The 20,099-nt window shown below is 39.3% G+C and overlaps 1 protein-coding gene across 10 annotated transcripts in view; it reads left to right on the top strand.

The window, feature by feature from the left end:
• TP63 (tumor protein p63) overlaps positions 1-20,099 on the top strand; it is a 348,320-nt gene that overhangs the window by 250,057 nt on the left and 78,164 nt on the right. For all 10 annotated transcript variants that reach the window (XM_049880462.1, XM_049880451.1, XM_049880469.1 and 7 more), the window contains one exon: positions 12,086-12,340. In XM_049880462.1, the coding sequence (XP_049736419.1) occupies positions 12,086-12,340 (255 nt within the window). The remainder of the gene's footprint in view (positions 1-12,085; positions 12,341-20,099) is intronic.

Here is a 20,099-nt window from a genome sequence, read left to right as displayed (position 1 = left end):
GAGTTTCTTTTCCAAGAGCAAAATGAAGTTGGACTGAGGTGCAGATGCTGGCTGTGATGGTTTCACCAGATAATGTTCACCTGTCAATTTCAAATTCAGAAACTGGTGTTAAGATAAAGCACATGTTGATTTTAGATGGGGGAGTAACTGGCAAGAATAAAACATTTCTGGAATGTTAGTACATGTGTGTAGAGCGTAAATTGATATCTCATGCAAAAACGTGTAATCTGAATTGCATCTTGTCTGTGTTTCTTGAATGGCAAAAAAAAAAAAAGATCTACTTATAAAAGCTGAAAGAAGGAATTTTGAGTCAAGCTGTGGTGTGTTGCCAGAGGCGGAAATTTATGAAACGCTCTCGTCAGCTATTCTGGAAACACTACAAAAGAAAGAGTTCTACTTTCTTATTGGTGCTAAAGCCACTAATAGATACAGTTTAGTATAATACCCCATATGAGAATTTCTACCCCCAAAGTGAGCTTGCTTTGGAAACAACACTGTACAGGCATTTTCTTTTTCCTTTTAAGTTTACGCAAAACACCCAAAGGGGCCATTTCCAATCCAGGCAGTGATCTTTCTCAAGTTCATTCTTTCTCAGATCTCAGAGACAATGGCGAATATGCCCTGTTTACTCAAATCGGTCTGGATTAGTGTCTGTATTGATGGAATCAGAATTAAAAGGAAAACCATTACCCTCTCGAAGGGCAACATCAGATGTTTTGGGAATGGCTGGATTACTTTAAAATAGACCATGAGCATCTTTGTCATCAGACTAATGTTGAGGACCGGACAAGGTACACAGAAAGAAACTGTAACTCTGGGAGAGGCAGGAATCGAGTTACAGTCCCCAGGCCTGGGCAGTTATTTCAACAGACCACAGCCCAAAGCACTCAGGAGGCAGAAAATTGGGAGTGAGATTTTCAGAAAAGGGAGTTTCTCTTTCTCCATCCTTTCTACCCTCACCCTCCAAGATCTCCACCCCCCCCCAAATATTATTTATTTCTACATCAAATCCTTGCCATTCTTTAAGGCCTGGCTGAGGAGATGCTTCTTCCTTAAAAATTTCTCAGATTTCCGCATTCAGAAGAACCTCTGAACATATACGTGTGTGTGTTTGTGTATATATGTATATATATAAAACTGTGTTCTTCCCTCATTTCTCTCTGTGCGTACCAAGTTCCCTCTCTCCCTGTCTAGAATGAAGGCTCTTAGAGGGTAGAGGATGTGCCATTTGTATCTCTGTATCTTCTACAGGGCCACTGTCTCATGTTCCCTGACCATGCAGGAGCACGTGGATGTTGCTCTTGCATAGAGGGATACATCCAGATAGAAATATAGCATGCATGCATGCACACAGGAAGAGCTGTTTGTGAACGGCCTATGCGGAAAGGAAAGCAATCACACCCACTGTATAAGCCTTGCCCACCAGAACCTTATGCAGATCACAAAATCATATGGTTTTTCTTGGCCGCTTCCAAGTCTTTCTTATTTACTTAATTTTCATGAGCCCGGGTATTTTTTCCCACTATACTGCAAATGGCAAGCAAGCTTTTAAAAGACAAAGCCATCCATGAGGAAGGCAAGAATTGTACCCTACCCGAGGTCAGTATTGTATAGTGTGTGCTGCCTTCATGTAATGGATTACCCACAGAGACAGAGAATGTGTTTGATTTCTTTAAAAAAAAGAAGAAAAAACTAAGCAGATTGGATTTTTATCTTGCTTGGCAGTCATTTTTTAAAAGTGTTTACTCGCTTCCACACTGTTCTGTGGATTTAGTTTGCCCACTGCATGCCTCTCGATCATCAACAGAGACGTGGGTGGTTTGCTCTGGGTGAATAAGCCTGTTGACTTGCAAACACTTCACCGTTTTATTTTCCGTGTTGTTATTACTAAAGATGTCGGAGAAATCTTTAAGTCATTTTGCCCTCAAACATGGTATCTCAGCTCTTTTTTTTTTTTTTTTTCTCAAAGAAGACACTAATGAGCTGTTGTAATTATTAAACGGGTTGATTGATGGTTAGTTTTATAATGGAGTAAATAGAATGAAATTAATAGATGAGTGGCTTTTCAAAGTAAAGCATGTGTTCTGCAGAGCTGGCACTTCAGTTTCATCTTGCAGCTAAAAGTGACAGCGTAAAGGAATGCTCCAAGATTATGTGAGTCGCCAAGTCTGATTATGCAGCGTAATAAGTCACTAAAAAACTTTAGCTCAAATCTGAAAAAGGTAGCCGAGGATTTGGCAGGCCAAAGCAAATGAAAACCCATGAAACCTTCTAATTTGAATATGTACATATATAGTAACAAGACTGAGTAGCATACTTGTTGTTTTACGCTTCACTTTTCCATTTGCAGATAAAGGCTAAGGATGCCAACCTCTGAGCGTGTGTTACAAGGTCTGGGAAATGAAGTCAGGAATTTATACCATTTGCAAGCAATGGTTTGTGAGCGTAATAAACTGTAATCTTAGTTCCTCAAAACATAATTTGTAAACCGTTAATTATGGCATTATTCTAAAACTGAACTCTGGCTAACTGGGCAAAAAATCATGGAAATTAGAGAGGCGGGAACCTACCTACTAGAAATGATGTCTTCATTGAAACCTGTTTCTTTCTGGGTGGTTTCTTTCCAAAGCAACTTTTGTTTTGGACACGCAAGCATCATCAATAGGAAGTGAATAATTCCGTGATCGCAAAGATTTGAATTCTCATTGCTGACCTAGATGCATTCAAAACAAAATCTAAACCATCAGGTAAAAGACACTGTCTTGGCACCAAAGTGTGTATGTGTTTCTTTTAAGGAAGTAGAAGCTCATGAACAAACTTCCCAGTTAGGTGTGAGCTACTGAGTATTACTCACTCCCTTGTGAGTGACAGGACTGGCTCTTCTGTTACTTGTTCCCATAAAAGCTGATGCTGAAAACACAATTCCCACCTACCAACACAAAGCCAAACACAAATTAAAGGTCATAGAGATTATTCAGGGTTACGCTATAACATTCTTCTGGCAATAGTACAGAAGGAGATGAAGCCAATTTGGAGACAGACTGGCTTCAGAATACAGATCAGTACTTTGTGTGTTGATTTTTATGTTTTGTTGGAATAAAATAGGTACTTTCTGAAAGCGATTATCATCTTGCAGTGTTTTGCATTTATTCTTTAATAAATATTTTCTGAGCATCTGCTGTGTCTATTCCAGGAATTGGTTATTTCGCATTAAACAAGGCAGGTATTGTGGCTCATAAATTTATAGTCTAGCAGAGAAGACTGATATTAAAAAAAAAGTCTATAGAGATAATTAATTTCAATTATGATTACATGATACAAAGGGAAAATTAGAGGGCTATGAAAGTGTGAAACAAGGAGAATAACCTATCTGGGCAATCAAGGAAGACTTCTTAGAGAGGACATTTAAGCTAAAACTGAAAGATATGTTGGGAAACAACCAGGGAATAAGATTGTTGTTGTTGTTAGCTGCCGTCTCATTGGCCTCTTGTTCATGGCAACCCCGTGCACAATGGAATGAAATGTTGTCCAGTCCTGAGTCATTCCCATGATCGATTGTGGATAGGAGCATTGTGATCCATAGGATTTCATTGGCTGATTTTCAGAAGTAGATCATCAGGCCTTTCTCTCTAGTCTCTGTTAGGAAGCTTCGCTGAAATGTATTTAGCATTATAGCAACATACGAGCCTTCGCTGACAGATGGATGGTAGCTGCAATGAGGTACATTGGCTGGAAGCTGAACAATGGTCTCCTGCATGGAAGGCAAAAATTCTACCGTGGAACCACCACTGGCTCCAGGGAGTAGGATAGGGTATGGGTTTTCCAAGTAGAAAGATCTGTGTGTGCAAAAGACTTAAGGACTGAAGGAGCCTACCTTTGAAAAACTGAAGGAAGGCCCATGTGGTTGTTCTTCAATCAGCAAAGACAAGAGCTCCCACCATTGCCTCATAGACTATTTTAAAGACCTGGTACCTTTATTCTAAGAGAACAGGAAGCCCTTCAAGGGATTGAAGCTTTCAAATGACATGATCATGACTGGATTTCCTTGAGTTGCAGGTGGTAGCACCAAGGAGACAGACCTCTAGCTCTTCTTTGTAATTTATACCCAAAGACAGCTTTATAGTCTGTTTTTGATAAGTGCAAAACATTTTCCTTAGATATAAGACGAGTACTTTCCTTGAGTCTAACTTGGAGATAAAAACCCCAGGCAGAAATTTGAGTGACTGCTATTTACATGTGATCAGAGTGAAGGATATGGGACAAATTAAGGATTAAGAAAGCGGGTTCTGAAGCCAGATTTACTGGTTTTACATTCGGGCTCTGTCAGTTACTACCTTAGGCAAATTACTTAATCTTATAGAGCTTCAGTTTCCTCATCTATAAAATATGTATAAAACATGGGATCTCCTGAGGAATAAATGAGTAAATACATGTAATATACTTGAACACTCTAAGGCACACAGTAAGAACTCAGTAAGGGTGTTAATAAAAGTAGTAGTAGGAATAGCTAAACCTCTTCGCATATAGAGGAACCCTGGTGGTGCAGTGGGTAAGAGTTCAGCTGCTAACCAAAAGATTGGTGCGGTTCGAATCCACCTGCTGTTCCTTGGAAACTCTTTGGGGCAGTTCTGCTCTGTCCTAGAGTCGGAATCAACTTGACAGCCACGGGTTTGTTTTGGGTTTGGTTTTGCATAGAAAGGATTGACTATGGATGCTAAATATACTTCAGTTTTTTTTTTTTTAACTCTTGATGGTCAATATCATTTTATTAAAATTGATATATCTTCAGCTTCATGTCATGGTGAGCAAAGTTACCTCATGTGATAAAATACTAATCACATTTAATCCCATTGTTTTAAGTCACAATTTCTGATGTGAACTAGTCAGATACACTATCAAAATTATTTGTAAATATTTTCAACCAAAGGTAAAAACTGCTGAGCTTCTAAAGCCATCATTGTGTACTTTTCATAGAGATGGCATGGCCTTCCCTAAGGAATTTCATTATTGATTGGGTCTTTCTCTAAACGTCACCATTAGTCTGCTAAACAGAGCTATTGAAACATAGTCATTGTTATAGATTGAAAATGGCCTCTTATTTACTTATGTCTCAATTTTAATAAATAGCTCTCGGTTCACTTTGAACAAATTGACATTCTGAATAGTTTTCTCTAATATCTGCCAGAAAAATTATTGAATATTAAAATTATACCTCCCTGCTGTCTGCTAAGCCTAAGGCTTCCTTGGCAGGTAATGGTGATGCCAGTTCGATTTAGAAGCGAGATGCCTCACAATTTGTATTTTGCTCATTTCTCTTAATTACTAGAAGGAAGAACTTGCTAAAAACCTTAGAATTTAATGTTTATTTTTCTTTAAGTGAGCTCTGCCAACTTAGTGATATTTGGATTGAATAGTAACTTCAATACTTTTCAAACATCCTAGCTTTTCAAATGCTATGTCTAATTTTTGTTGACATTGTCATCCACCTGATCAGCCAGCTTTGTGTTTATATTTGTCTCACCTGTTGTTCTGTGGCATTGAAAGGGGGCTTTTAGGTGGCTCTCAAGTTATGGAATCTGGTCCCTCAAAGGACCCTTGACGCTTTGTGTCAGAAGATAAAACATTCTAGTAAACTCCTAACCTACTGTCTTTGTAGGTATGTGTATTCTTAAACGCTTCATTCTTAAATTTTGTTCATTACAGGTATAGCTATACTTTACCTCCAAACATTGACTTTTTACGATCATTTTAAAAGACACAAGAAGCCAAATATTTTACACCTAACAAAATCTGGTTTTGAGAAAAATGTGGTGGTAAATAAATTCTTAAGTAGAAAGAACGGTGCTTTAATGTGACATCATAGTACAAATGTCTTCTTAACCTCGAATGGAGCACTTTAAGCCAATTGTGTTTAATTCTAGCATAAAACAAACTATCGTTCTTTGAGGTGAGGCAGGTGGTGGGAGACAAAAAAAATGACAAGCATTTCTCCCTCAGGCAGTGCTTGTTGAAAAGTCACTATCCCGCCGATATTTGGGGCTGAAAATGTAGTACTGTCTGCTAGAGTATAATTGAACAAATACTTTGTAAAGCCAGGGTCATGAAGAAAACTGTTTTCTTTTCCCAGGAGGGGCTTTAGAATGTTCACAAAAGCTCCTCCATGAAGCCTGAGGTGAAAGGTTGTATCACTTGAGGAAACTATATATGCTGCCCGAAACATTTTGGATTTCCAGGTTTGGCCTGGCAAATCCATACCAAAAAAAATAGCTATCTTACACATTTTTGAAAGCAGTTTCATCTCATTATTCTAAAAGACCTTCCCAGATTGGGATGCCCATAACCCTTAACTAATGGAAGGTTAGAACCGGAGCATCCTTTATGTTTGATCATCAGATTCAACCACCTCATTGTATACACTGTTTACTTTATAGAAAACTTAGGTCCAAATTGTGCAAGCACCTTGCCCAGGGGTACACAGCATGTTAGCAGCAGTGTTGAGGCTTAGACCCCATGTTACCAAGTCTAAGTCCAGAGTTCTTTCTCATGACTAGAGCCCATACAGGACTTTAAGGAGTGCTGAGGAGCATCCAATTCTCTGGCCTCATCTAATGGTCAGTCACAGATTATAAATGAAATTTCTTCCAAGTGAAACTTGGACAAGGTATTGTCTTCTGTGAAAAAGACCCATTTGAACTAAGATAAATTATAACTACATATCCCAACAGTAAATGCTCCTGCCCTGATCGGGCCCTCTTTCCATTTCTCATGAATCTCTTGCAATGCATTGTTGGCTATTGCCATGTTCATAAATTAGCAATTATCCTTAGTAATATTTGGGGTCAGGGGGGACTTATAAAATTTATTTTACACACATAAATTGGAGGATATCAATCTTCAGAAACACAAACTCTGCCTGAGTCTTGTATTACATCAAACCCTGTATCTGTTGCACTGGCCAAATGACTTGATTGAAATTCATTTTTGATGTTGAATTCTTTTATAGGAAAGTAATTACATCTTCAACTTTAAGTAAGCAAAAATGCAGGTATTCAACACTGAGCGTTGCTTACAGCAATATATACTGGTACATTACCACTGGAGTGATAAAGAAATGCAGTCCCATATCATATTCAGAATCTAAGATCATTACATGAATGTAATGCAAGAAAGGCAACAAGAAATTGCAGGGATAGTATTCACAGGACACTTTTAAAGCAGTGACTGTCGGGAAGAGTCCCTGAAGCGGCCCAAACGGTTAAGCACTCAACCAATAGCTGAAAGGTTGGTGGTTTGAACCCACCCAGAGGCGCCTGAAATATTTTAGATTTCTAGGAAGACAGTCCTGACAATCTGCTTCCAAAAGGTCACAGCCTTGAAAACACTATGGAGTAGTTCTACTCTGCACACATGGGATTGTCATGAGTCAGCATCCACTCGATGGCAACGAACAACAACAGTTAGGAAAAACCTAGTCCTCTCTATGGCTAATATTTCAAGCATCCAAATTGTAGTGTAGCGAAGAAATAAATCAGAGCCTGTTGATGGCTATGAGAATCCAAAACAACTTACGGGAGGAGAGAGCAAGAAAACATGTTTCCCTATATCAATTTGGAAATTGGTGGTGTTAAACTTGCTCAGTCCTAATAGTGAAAGTGAGTGTTTCGAGAATATTTGTCATCCTACACTTATCACACCAGTTCCTTGTTTCACAATCCCCTAGGGTGTTCTGAGATTACTTGGAGTATATTAAGTCCCAGTGACCATCCTTCTGTAGTCTCATCAGCTAGCCTGTGATAAACCAGAATAGATTCCAGCTATAGACACAGGTTTTTTTTTTTTCAGTGAGTCTTCTATATCAGTTATTTTATAAGAAACGAAGCATCTGTTTGAATTCAGAGGAAATCTATTCTACTTTATCAAGCGCATAGTACGTAGAAAAAAAATTATGTTCATTTTTGCCTTTTATGTGTTGCAGAAAGAAAACTCTCTTTTTTCAGACGTGATGGTATATATAACTTTTTTATTCATTCATTGCTTCAACCTACGTTGAACTGGAGTGCTTGCAGATCAAGATACCTTTTAGTTGGAAAGGGAGAATCTTCTTCCTACTTCCTGTCAACTATTCTAGTAACTTCTGTTGCATAGGAAACCCTGGTGGCATAGTGCAGCAGTCCAAATCTGCCAGACGCTCCGTGGAAACTCTATAGGGCAGTTCTACTCTGTCCTATAGGGTCACTATGAGTCGGAATTGACTCGATGGCCCTGGGTTTGGTTTTGGTTTTTTGGGCTGTTGCATAAGAATACACATGGGATGTATGGGGTCACATAGAGCTCTGTTGGCTTAAAATTTCCTCCAAGGGCAGTTTTTGTGGGTGATACCAAAGTGTCATGTTCCAATTTCAGAAATTCTTTTTTTTTTATCTGTCATTGTAAATCATCAGACATTGAATTAACACCTTAGCATAATACTTATAAAATTCCCCCTCTGTGTTTATGGAATTACTGACCAAGGAAGAAGAGCCATAGGTACTGCTTCTGTCACCCTACCAGCTTCACTTTGTTGGAAAATAAGGAAGAGGCATTACTCACATTGATTTGGGCACAAGGTTGGCTTCAACAGTGTGCAAACTGTTCAGTCACATAGGACCCTGTGTGCTGTCACTGTTTTGAAATTAATTACGATCAAGAGATCCTGCGTTTTTATCTTGCAGAGGTCCTTGCAAACTATGTAAATGGCCCCACCTGGGTAACAGTTGTTCTTGGCTATGCTGATCTGCCCCTCAGCTCCCATCATACTTTGCCAACATGTCCAATGTCTCTTCAGTAAGAAGAGAATAAGCGAGCTAAACTCTTTCTTTTATTTCTATATTTTTATGAAATATTTTTTAAATTAACTTCTAAAATATTGTTTCTTATGGCACTTTTAGACTTACTGATTTTTAATAAGACTGTAAGAAATATTCAAGTAGCTTTCCAATCATACAGTTCTTGTTATGGTGAGTTTGTTGTTGCTTGTGTTAGTTTCAGGCAAACTCAAAATAAGCAGTGTTGGTTTTATACTTTTTTTTGGCAATTGATTATGCTACTTGGCTTATGTTTCTTTAAAGCATGATTTGGGAATAGTTTAAATTGGAATGCGTTTTTCCATTTTTATCATGGATTAAAAAAAAAAAAAAAAACCTGTTTTCATGAGCTCAGTTCCAACCAATAGCGACCCTAGAGGACAGAGTAGAACTGCCCCATAAAGGTTTCCAAGTAGTAAATGGTGGATTTGAACTGCCGACCTCTTGGTTAGCAGCTGTATCACTCAACCACTGCACCACCAGGGCTCCAGTGAATAGCAAGCAGCTTTTTGCCCAATCCTGAGAATACTAGCTTTATGTTATATAAATTGAGGTATGCATGTACATTATATAAATTGAAATATGAAAATTGGTAGCAAGTCCTGTGTGGGTTGTATTAAGTAAAATATTTTACCTGGAACTGTATGGAATTAAAAACTGAAACACTTAGAAGTAGACCCATTAGCAGCCAGAGTGCTATTAATAATTTTTGGAATACAATTTCTAATTCTTTGATGCCACCCAGAATGTTCAATCTTACTGCTCTTCTGGGGGCCTCCTTTGTGACTCAAAGGTAAACGGAGTTTCCTTTTCTCTTAAGTCTTTGGAGAAGCCCTGAGTGTTTGCTCACTGGCTTTTAAAACATGGTCCCAAAACTTTTCTCTTTACATATATGGAAAAAAAAAAATTCAAAGTGCTCATGTTTCTTTGTTCTCATCCAAGCCCACAATTAACTGCAGTTCCATTCTGTGTAGCTAGAAGGAGGAGGAAAAGGATGGCCCAGCAGGCATTTTACTGCCCGCCCCCCCCCCACTAGTGCTCAGAGAGATTCTTTGTCCCTTTTGTCAGGGGCGGCTGCCTCTCTAATTGTACTGCTCTGGGGAAGCACGTGCCTCTGGGAGTATTATCTGATCCCTACAGGACGTTCATGAGTGCTTTGTATGCTGACCCTTAACTTGAACACAAAGAATATCTTCTCAATCCCCTTCTCTGGCTGTTGCCTCAGGCTTGGACACCTAAAAGCTTTCCTTCAGACAGGGGTGGAGTGTGGACGCATTTGTACCGGCCTCAGGTTTTACTTTTTTCCTCCCCTAAAAAAAAAAAAAAAAAACTTTTTTTTTTTTTAGTTGCCTTACCTCGTCGTTGTTTTTTTTGGTTTTTTTTTTGCAGCACCTGTCAGGAGGGAGAGCTAAGGATGGAGAATAGAGAGGAATAGGACTTGTAGAAATCAGAGGGGAGAGAAGGCGAGACAAACAGCTGTTCCTGTCAGCAAAGGGATAAGTGTAAAGAGATGAATAGTTATTTGAAGAGCAAATGGGGCCATGGCGTTCTGCAATGGAATGTGAATGTACAAATGTAATGGAATGGGCGTGCGGCCGTGAACATTTAGACAGATGATCACTGGACTGGATGGAATGAAGGGGTCCATTTTTTTCCCCCATGTGAAATAATGAAAGCTCAAGAAAATCATTTTATTCAACTTCAGGTTTAATTTAAAATATTCTCAAATCCTTGGGATTTCCTTCTCCACAGTTTTACTTAGCCTGTGATTCTAAGGGTTATATTTCTATTGAAGACCCAAGCTCCATGTTTTCTTAATAAAATAACTGTGGACAGGGCTGCCTTTCTCTTGTTCCTTTTGTTTTTCTCCACCTTTGCTAACTTGCAGAAACAATGAGATTTCCGTGTGCCAAGAAGTTTTCACAAAGGAAAATCTTTACCATAGCATGTTTGCCCCTTCTGGAAATGTGTTAAATTTGACTAGGCTTTAGGAATGACGAAGCTCGTTTATCTGATCAGGCTTCTAGTTGTGATGGAGTAGCCGGAGCCCTCAACTTGGAGCCAGAATATTTGGTTTCAATATCCCTGCTTATCAGCCGATGTTTGAGCAAATTTCTTTTTTGCTCTGAGAGAAATACAGTCAAGTTATTTTGCAGGTTAAATGGGAACAACTTAATCCATTTTTCCATAAACATCTTATGAGCACCTTCTCTGTGCTGCAGTCTGTTCACATAGAAAACTGACAGGCATCTGGTACAAGGAACTTCCTGAGCTTATATGATGCTGAATTATACCAAGAATAGGACTTTATTCGTAATGACATGGTCTACATAGTATATCCCTTATACGTGTTCTACTTCAGAAAATAATAAACTGCTACAGAGAAAATGAAAGAAGATTAAAAACATTAGACCATGTTTGGATGTTATACTAGCATATTACTTTTTTAAATATATAGTTGGCTCTCTTAACCCTACTACCCACGCATGCCCCCCCCAAAAGTTTTTCTGAAAATAGTTTCTTGGGAAGACTACTGGTACCCTAGGATAGGACAGAAGTGAGATTACAGGTCTGAAAGGAAATTTGGAGGTCATCCAATCCTCTAATTTTCCCCCATATACCACAATTCGATATTTACATCCTTTCTGGAACATGACTATCACGTGGTCTTTTCCATTTGAAATACCATGGCAGGAAGAAAAAAAATGATGATGATGATATAACAGAGAGTATTAACTTATTTAAGAGAATTTTGAGCAGCTACTGCACACTGAGCACCCTGAGAAGCACTGTGGAGCCCTGATGGCACAGTGGGTAAGAGCTCAGCTGCTAACCAAAAGGGTTGGCGGTTCGAATCCACCAGCTCCTCCTTGGAGACCTTGTGCAGCAGTTACACTCAGTCCTATAGAGTTGCTCTGAGTTGGAGTTGACTTGACCGCAATGGGTTTGGACTTTTTTTTTTTTTTTTGTATTTCACACTGCATGTTTCTTGCCCAGTGTGTCAAGACACATAACCTACTTTCAAATGATTTTGTGGAGGTAGTCACAAAGCACTCCAGGTAACAGCAGTGTGGTCTGTGCAGGTCATTACAAAACACACAGGCCCCAGACTTCTCTTGGGGTGTTTATATCACAGATGGGGATTTTACCTTGGATGACAATGCATGTGCCAGATGATACCTTTTTCGGAGTAATGATCGGTGGCTTAAAGGCTAACGTCAGGGTTTCTGGGTGTCCTGCAGCCACAGTACACAAACCTGGGGCTCCTGAACAGCATGGACCAGCAGATTCAGAACGGCTCCTCATCCACCAGTCCCTACAATACAGACCACGCGCAGAACAGCGTCACGGCACCCTCGCCATACGCACAGCCCAGCTCCACCTTCGATGCCCTATCTCCATCACCTGCCATCCCCTCCAACACAGACTACCCAGGCCCGCACAGCTTCGATGTGTCCTTCCAGCAGTCAAGCACAGCCAAGTCGGCCACCTGGACGGTAAGGGAACCAGCCACGCGCATCTGTCATTAAGCACGACCCCCAAGTGCAAAGCTCTCCTTTCAGCATTTTTCCTTCTCAAAGCATAAAAAAGTCCATATTAAAAGGTGAAAGATTTCTCCTCCCCACTTCCCAAAGACATTTTTTCTTAAAATATTTAACACTGTACCAAAGAGAGAGAGAGAGCTTCTAACAATTTCAGCCAGTGTTTTCCTGCCTGCTTCACACACCTTTTGTGGAGCTCTGGTGGTGTACTGGTTAAGCACTCAGCTGCTAACCACAAGGTCGGCAGTTTAAATCCACAAGTTGCTCCTTAGAAACCCTGTGGGGGCAGCTCTACTCTGTCCTATAAGGTCTCTATGAGTTGTAATCCACTCAATGGCAATGAGTTTTTTTTTTTTTTTTGTATTGTCACACTGTTGTAAGGTCCTTTGTGTGAACACACTGGAAAACGTAAAGCATTATGCCAATTCGAAGTAACATAATCATAGGATATTTTTTTATAATTCCCAGAATATGAGGTATTTCCCCATATTATTTTGAAGAGAGAAATCTCACATTACACTGTGATAAAATAAGAAATTGCATATATGAAACCCAAAACCAAAACCCCTGCTGTTGAGTCAACTCGTAGCACCGCTATAGGACAGAGTAGAACTGCCCCATAGAGTTTACAAAGAGTGCCTGGTGGATTCGAACTGCCAGCCTTTCGATTAGCAGCTGTAGTTCTTAACCACTACGCCTCCAGGGTTTCCTCCGTTTATGAGGGGAAGTCTAAATTTGGTTATGCACGTAGGCTCCATTAAAGGAACCGTAATTCATTGATACATATATGTTTATATATTTAGAAACATCTTTTCTTTCCTCAAAAAGAAGAAGCCTGTTAATCTACACATCAGGGCCCTGAACTAGCCCAAAGAGATTCTGATTTCACTGGAGAAGAACAAAACAAAACAAAAACTCTTTGCATACACGGTATAACTTTTCTAAGAAAGCATAGAATTTATTAAAAATTATAAAGGTACAAAGTTGTTTATTCTATTTCAAAGTTTATTATTTTATGTATTTTAATGGAAGTACAGCTCTGATATAAGGGAGGAGCTTATAAAACTGGATTTAATTGGTCAGTCCAAGAATGACCAAGATAAAAGTGGCATGTATGTTTGCCAGACAATTTAAAGAGTTCATGGATTATAGGAACCTTCCAAATATTGCCACCTTTTAGAAAAGTAGGTTTAGAATTTGATTTACCACTTGTCCCCACCGTTGACACATAGGTCTCTTTGGAAAGCATTTCTACTTTTATGCCATATATAGTATCCAGTTCACTGGAGACTTTAATCTAGTTGTGCATAGTGTTTAAAATAATCTGCATTCCCAACACCTGTTACATCCCAAAATAAGTTCACATTGGTTCTCTCATTTTGACCTCACAATGTTTTATGAAGTAGGTCCAAACCAAAACCAAACCCAGTGCCGTCGAGTTGATTTCAACTCATAACGACCCCATAGGACAGAGTAGAACTGACCCACAGAGTTTCCAAGGAGCGCCTGGCAGATTCCAACTGCCAACCCTTTGGTTAGCAGCCATTGCACTTAACCACTATGCCACCAGGGTTTCCATGAAGTAGGTGGGACAGGTTTTACCATTAGCATTTTACTAGTGAGGAAAGCTGGCAGCCTAGACGTTACCTGACATCCTAACGTTACCTATTTCTGATTTCTGTCCTTCCCACCAGATTGTGTCTGTTCTTTCTTTCCAGCATTTCACATCTAAATGTCCCAAATTTGTTTAAAAATTAATTTTGTTTTATTTAACTTTATTTCCTTTTGTGTTCGAAAAAAGGTTCTGCTGTGGCTAATATTTCAACCATGAAGTATAATTACTAGTTTAAAACTTGGCCCCCTCCCCCATGTGTTGTTTACCAATTATGTCATAATCTTTAGTCTCTTTTGTATTTATAATCCTGGAAATGGATACTACAGGTAAGTAAATTTAGAGTTGGTAAGCCTTAAATAAATATTGATTGATTACTCTAATACTTTGCTGAAGAACCACTGGATAACCATTTTCTAAGCAGAGCGCTGTGTCTTACAACAGCAGCTACTTATTAGACATTTACAATCACTGATTTTCAATAATAATGGTTTTATGGTTGACAAATACATTCAGGGCTCTGTTATGAGTGAGCACAACTCAGGGAATGCTAGGTATATTTGGGACTACTGAATGAATAATAACTTCCCTTTAAAATAGTCCAAGAACTATGGGGAGGGAGCTTGATGTAAGTAAACTATAAAATTAATCTTCCTCTTTCTTCCTTTCTTACCACACTCCTCATATAAAAATCTTAAGGTCTCTTTCAATCTGACGGAGCACGCAACTAAGCCTCCCCCATTCAAAGCCTCTTCTCTCATAGAAGTGAATTGTCTCACTAGAAAGGTTAGAGGATTTCTACTTAAATGGTAGATTAAGAAGAAAAGGTAAAGTTTCAATGTGGAGTACACCAATAAAATTTTCTTACACGTGATGGCTGGAATATCAGCACTCTGGAAAAAAGGGGTAATGGGAGACAGAAAACCTGGAGTCTAGTCTTGATCATCTGTGTGACCTTTACCAAGTCACTTCAACTTTCTAAATCTTACTCTCTGCCTACGTATAATGAGGATGGTGAAACCTACCCTTTCCTCAGATGAAATGATAGTAAATCAGAACAGAAAGTTCTCCAAAGGACTTAGATTCTAATCAGGTGCTTTCTATGCCATTAACTAAGTGACATTGGTTAACTTGTTCTGACCTTCATGGCTTTCCATTGAATTGTCCTATTGTTTGTTCTGTAGACTTTACAGAATAAGGTGGTTGGATTAGATGTTCATTCTAGTGTATCATATGGTATTTATATTATTTATATTTTGATTAAAGCTCTTTCTTGTTCACAACCAGGCTTATTTTAGGCACGATTGCATTTCTTTTGATTTAAAGACAATTGAACCCTTATCTGAGTAGCTTCTGAGATCATTTAAAAAGATGTATGTTCTTAGCCACTGACACCTGTATCTTGCCCATAGCAAAATCTAACTCTTCAAGTCAAATTAAGTAGCATCACATTTTTGCATAGACTTCACATTTTAAAGGTATTTTCTCCTGCGTTTGTCTCACTTGAGCATCATCATCAAGGAAGTTATCCTCAGTTTTATAAATGAGGAAACATATGGAAGTAAAGGTTCTGCGGCTAATAACCAGCCAAGGAGGGAGAAGAACCTGGGCCCCTTCACTCCCAGTTGAAGTCTGTCCATCCTGTCTAGACTGTCTCCTCGTGATTGATGGAAGGCAGGGAAGTACGGCAGCAAGCCCTGGGTAGCATGGAGCTGGTTTTTTCACCCTGCAGCCCAGCTGATGGAGGACTTTTTTTATGTTGAGAATACACAGCACATATTTCAAAGGCATCCGTGCATTTTACAGGAAATTTCCAAAATGAAACCCTATGTTTTAAAACTGCCCATGAACTGGAAGCAGCAAAAGCAACTGTCATGAGGGAAAGGCTACCCTTACTGCGTAGTCTTCTGATAATTCTTTAAAAATCTTGAATAAAAATCTTTTTAGTACTATTTTGTCACTTGCCACCCTTCTGTGTTGAGTACTCCCTTTTCATTTCTGGTTTTACTTTATAAATATTTACATTAATATATTTAAAGTATTTACATTAATATATTTAAAATATATATGCTTTTTTTTTTTTTTTTTTTTTTGCTTTTCCTTTCTCTGTATTTTAAATGGAATCCTGGTGGTACAGTGGTTAAGAGCTCACCTGCTAACCAAAAGGTTGGCAATTCAAATGCACCAGCTGCTCCTTGGAAATCCTATGGGGCAGTTCTACTCTATCCTGTAGGGTCGCTGTGAGTCACAATCAACTTGATGGCAATGAGTTTTTTTTATATATATATTTTAAATAACAAATGTGATTGTTTCTGGTTCTATAAAAAATATTGCATTTATTTTAAGCTCCTTCCAATGAAATAAAGTGTGATAACATTTTTTCATGTTCTATATTTCACATGCATACAAACACATACACTAAACACTGAATTTAAGATTTAGCTTCTGACTTCTTATTTCTACAATATAGTTGATCTGTCATTTGAAATAGTGTAATACTGGTCTAGGATTGTAGCTGACTGCATTCAGCCACAGACAGTTGAAAGAATGGTAATTTGGAGATGGCAAGAAATTTAGGCAAAGATTTCAACCCTGAAACTTGCCAGCAGCATGTGAGATCTTCTCAAAGAATTCAGTCCCTCTTAACCTCACTTTCTTCCCTCAGAAAATGGGGATGTTAATACTTTCCTTAACATGAGATTACATAAAAACATAGCATGTGTAAAAGCACCTATCAGTGCCTGGCTGGGCACATAGTGTGTCCTATGCACACAGTGTTTATCCATTCTGAATTTGAATCCTTTTGTTTCAAGAATTTAATTTATTATAGTTTTGTTGAAAGTTCAGTTGTACAGTATGGAATAATTTGAGAGGATGAAAAACAAAATGTTTACTACTTAAAAGAAAAAAAAAATACTTGGGGGCCATTAACATGCATACTGCAGCCTCAAGGGACTCTGATCCTGTCCGCTATCCAAATATACAGATGGTCCCTTTCCAGACTTCAGGATATGTTGGTTTTAGCTGTGCATTCTTTATATTTTAATCTGGGGATGTCTTTTTACATTCCCCATGATAAACAAAGTATAACAGTGAACCTCACTTATTGAAGAGCCAGCACAGTAGTTTGTAGTTTCAGGGTACTGAAAACAACTCAAGCACTCACTAACGGGGACCTAGTTAAATAAATTGTGGCAGGTCCATATAAGGAAATACTATATGGCCATTAAAAATCACATGTACTGATATGGAATGCTTTTGGGGTTGCTGGTGAGGAAAAGATAGCTTTCCATGGCACCTTCTTGGGAATTCAATTAACAGGACTGAACCCCACCTCTGAATGTAGAATGTGTTTTATAGTTGTTGTTGTGCTTGAGTCTAGGGACGAGGCCTCTCTGGGAATACAGGGCCATCTGTCTTGATTATTGGCTTCACCCACCTTTGTTAGCTTGACAACTGTACAAACAATGTTTTGTGAGAATCCTCAGGCTAGGTTTGTTTATTGGACACAGGCTGGGGTAGTAACCATGCCTACTGGACACGTGATCACTTTTTGCCTTACCCAGCACAATCTCCAGCGGTAGCCCCTTAATAAATATTAAGAGAGTTTTTTTCTTTTTCTTTATCTTCACAGAAAAGGAAACTATTGTAATTCCAAGCAGTATCCCTCAGTGCCAACCCTGATTGTTCACTGTCCATGAATTCGGTCCCTTCTGCCTCCACTAATGATTTATAGGGAGCGTTCTTCCTCTGCCTTTCTTCATGGCAGCCTCACATTGCGTTCGGAGTTTTGGAGAATCTGATTTGAGCAAGTGGAGAGATTAGGGATGTGGTGTTTGAAACGGAACAGCCAGTTCCTGGGAGAGTTTCATTGATTTCAGCATATCATTCTTTTGCAAGCTCTCTCTGTTTGGCTGTGTGGGTGCACTGCGCAGCCTGTGGCCCACCCTCCCTGTCATCAGGTTACCTGTAATGTAAGACTGCCAGAATAACGCTGCCAGCTCTGCAGAAATCTAATGCAAGCCAGCCCATTGCCTGGTCCTCTGGAATCTCGAGACTCTCAAGAATAGCCCATCAAAAGGACATGATGTACAGAGACACTTTTCAATGGCGAATATGATTTACCAGCTTCTTCACCCAAGGGAAGCACTTTTCCGCTCAAAGTGAGCCTTAACTGAAGCTTGATGCAGTCCTATAATTGAGTGTCTTTTTTATTTCATTGGAGAGGCACAAGGGAGAAGTCAGCAGAGTTGGCTTCTGCCAGTGATAAATTTGGTAATCATAACAAGGCTATTTTCACTTCTTGTCATAGCTGACCTATGAATCACCCAAGGTACATAGGTGGGTGCTATTTTGTACCCCTCCCATGATGACGAAAATAATAACATTGAGCACATTAACCTGTTATCCAAGCTATTTCTTAGTTCACAGAGTTTTGAGGATGAATGAGATAGAGCGGTTGGAGACTCTTGGTGATTGTTCAGTTTACTTACCTAACTCTAGGTTTTGGTTTTAAAAATAAACATCTCATTGAAGGTATGTTGCTGAGGTGCTGTCCCCAGTCCAGAGAGAATAAGTGAATCAGCCTGTTTTTCCTAATTTGTTTAGACTGACTCTAGATTAATGTTCTTGTGATAAACCAGCTTCACCTAATGTGATGTTTATCACGCTCCCACACACTTCTGATTTTTTGAGTGCCCTGCAGAGTTTCCATTTAAAAGAGAATATTACCAGAATATCACCAGAACTGACTACTGATTAAAAAGAAATTAATAAAAATTTAAATAAAGCTTGCATGTCTTTTTCTACTACAAAAAGAATAGCTGCAAAAGACCTCCTTTTTATTTCTCTTTTCTTCTTATTATTCCTTTCCCTTTACCTTCTTCTCCTCTGTGTCTTGCTTCTCCTACTCTGCTCCCTCAATCCTCTTCTCTCGCTTCTTATGTTATCACTGTTGTTGTTAGGTGCTGTTGAGTTGCTTCCGACTTATAGCAACCCTACATACAAAAGAACAAAACACTGCCCGGTCCTGTGCCATCCTCATAATCGTTGCTATGTTTGAGCCCATTGTTGCAGCCACTGTGTCAATCCATCTCACTGAGGGTCTTCCACTTTTTTTGCTGACCCTCTACTTTACCAAGCTTGATGTCATTCTCCAGGGACTGGTACCTCCTGATAACATATCCAAAGTATGTGAGACATAGTCTTGCCATCCTTGCTTCTAAGGAGCATTCTGGTTATACTTCCTCCAAGACATATTTGTTCATTCTTTTGGCAGTCCGTGGTATATTCAATATTCTTCTCCTACACCACAATTCAAAGGCAGTTTGGTCAATTTGTGATCAATTTGGTTCCTGTGTATATTCCTAGCTATTCAGTATCTTATTTTCCAGAGTAGCTTAACCTTCCCAGTTGGTTAAAAGAAGTTTGGATTATATGGAATGTATATATGGGGAGGGTCATGATATGAATCAATCACAATGGAAATTTTGATAAAAAATAAGAATGGTATCATCAGGCCCTTTGCATTAAAAAAAAAATCACTTTGACTATGTGAAAATGGTGTGAAGATGGCGTCTGACCTCCTCCAACTTCACAAGGGAGAAGGAGAATCGGGATCAACAGCCCAAGGCTGATGCCTATGAGTCAGAGGTCAGACATGCCTTCTCTTTACCAATTTTGACATGAACCATCCTTCTCACAGCACTCTCTGCTTCTCTGCTGGGTTCAATAATTCATCGTGGTGGCCACACAGAACTCACAGGCAATATGATTATGGGGTTTATCAGGGAAGCCACAGGTTACAATTCCGGCTCAGGAATACTCAGAATACAGTTTTCCATCAGGACAGCCTCTTCCCAGCCATACTAACAGGCAGGCATCTCCCTGGCCCTTGGCCTCTGCCCTGCTCAGGCAAGTGTTACAAAGCTCTTTTAGCTCTGCTGATAAGTGCCCAGAGGCACCCTACTCTGCCAGTAAGCCTCGGCCTGAAGGCACTCAGCTCTAACTCCATGGATTGGCAAACCTAGCTCTACCAAGTTCCTGGGGCACACCACTCCACCAGCAGACCTCCTGCCCAAAGGTACTCAGTTTTCTCACTCC

The sequence above is a fragment of the Elephas maximus genome, chromosome 1 (assembly GCF_024166365.1).
Source record: "Elephas maximus indicus isolate mEleMax1 chromosome 1, mEleMax1 primary haplotype, whole genome shotgun sequence".
NCBI lineage: Eukaryota > Metazoa > Chordata > Mammalia > Proboscidea > Elephantidae > Elephas > Elephas maximus.
The sequence above is the reverse complement of the archived record's forward strand: the minus strand, read 5'-3'. Positions and strand labels throughout refer to the sequence as shown.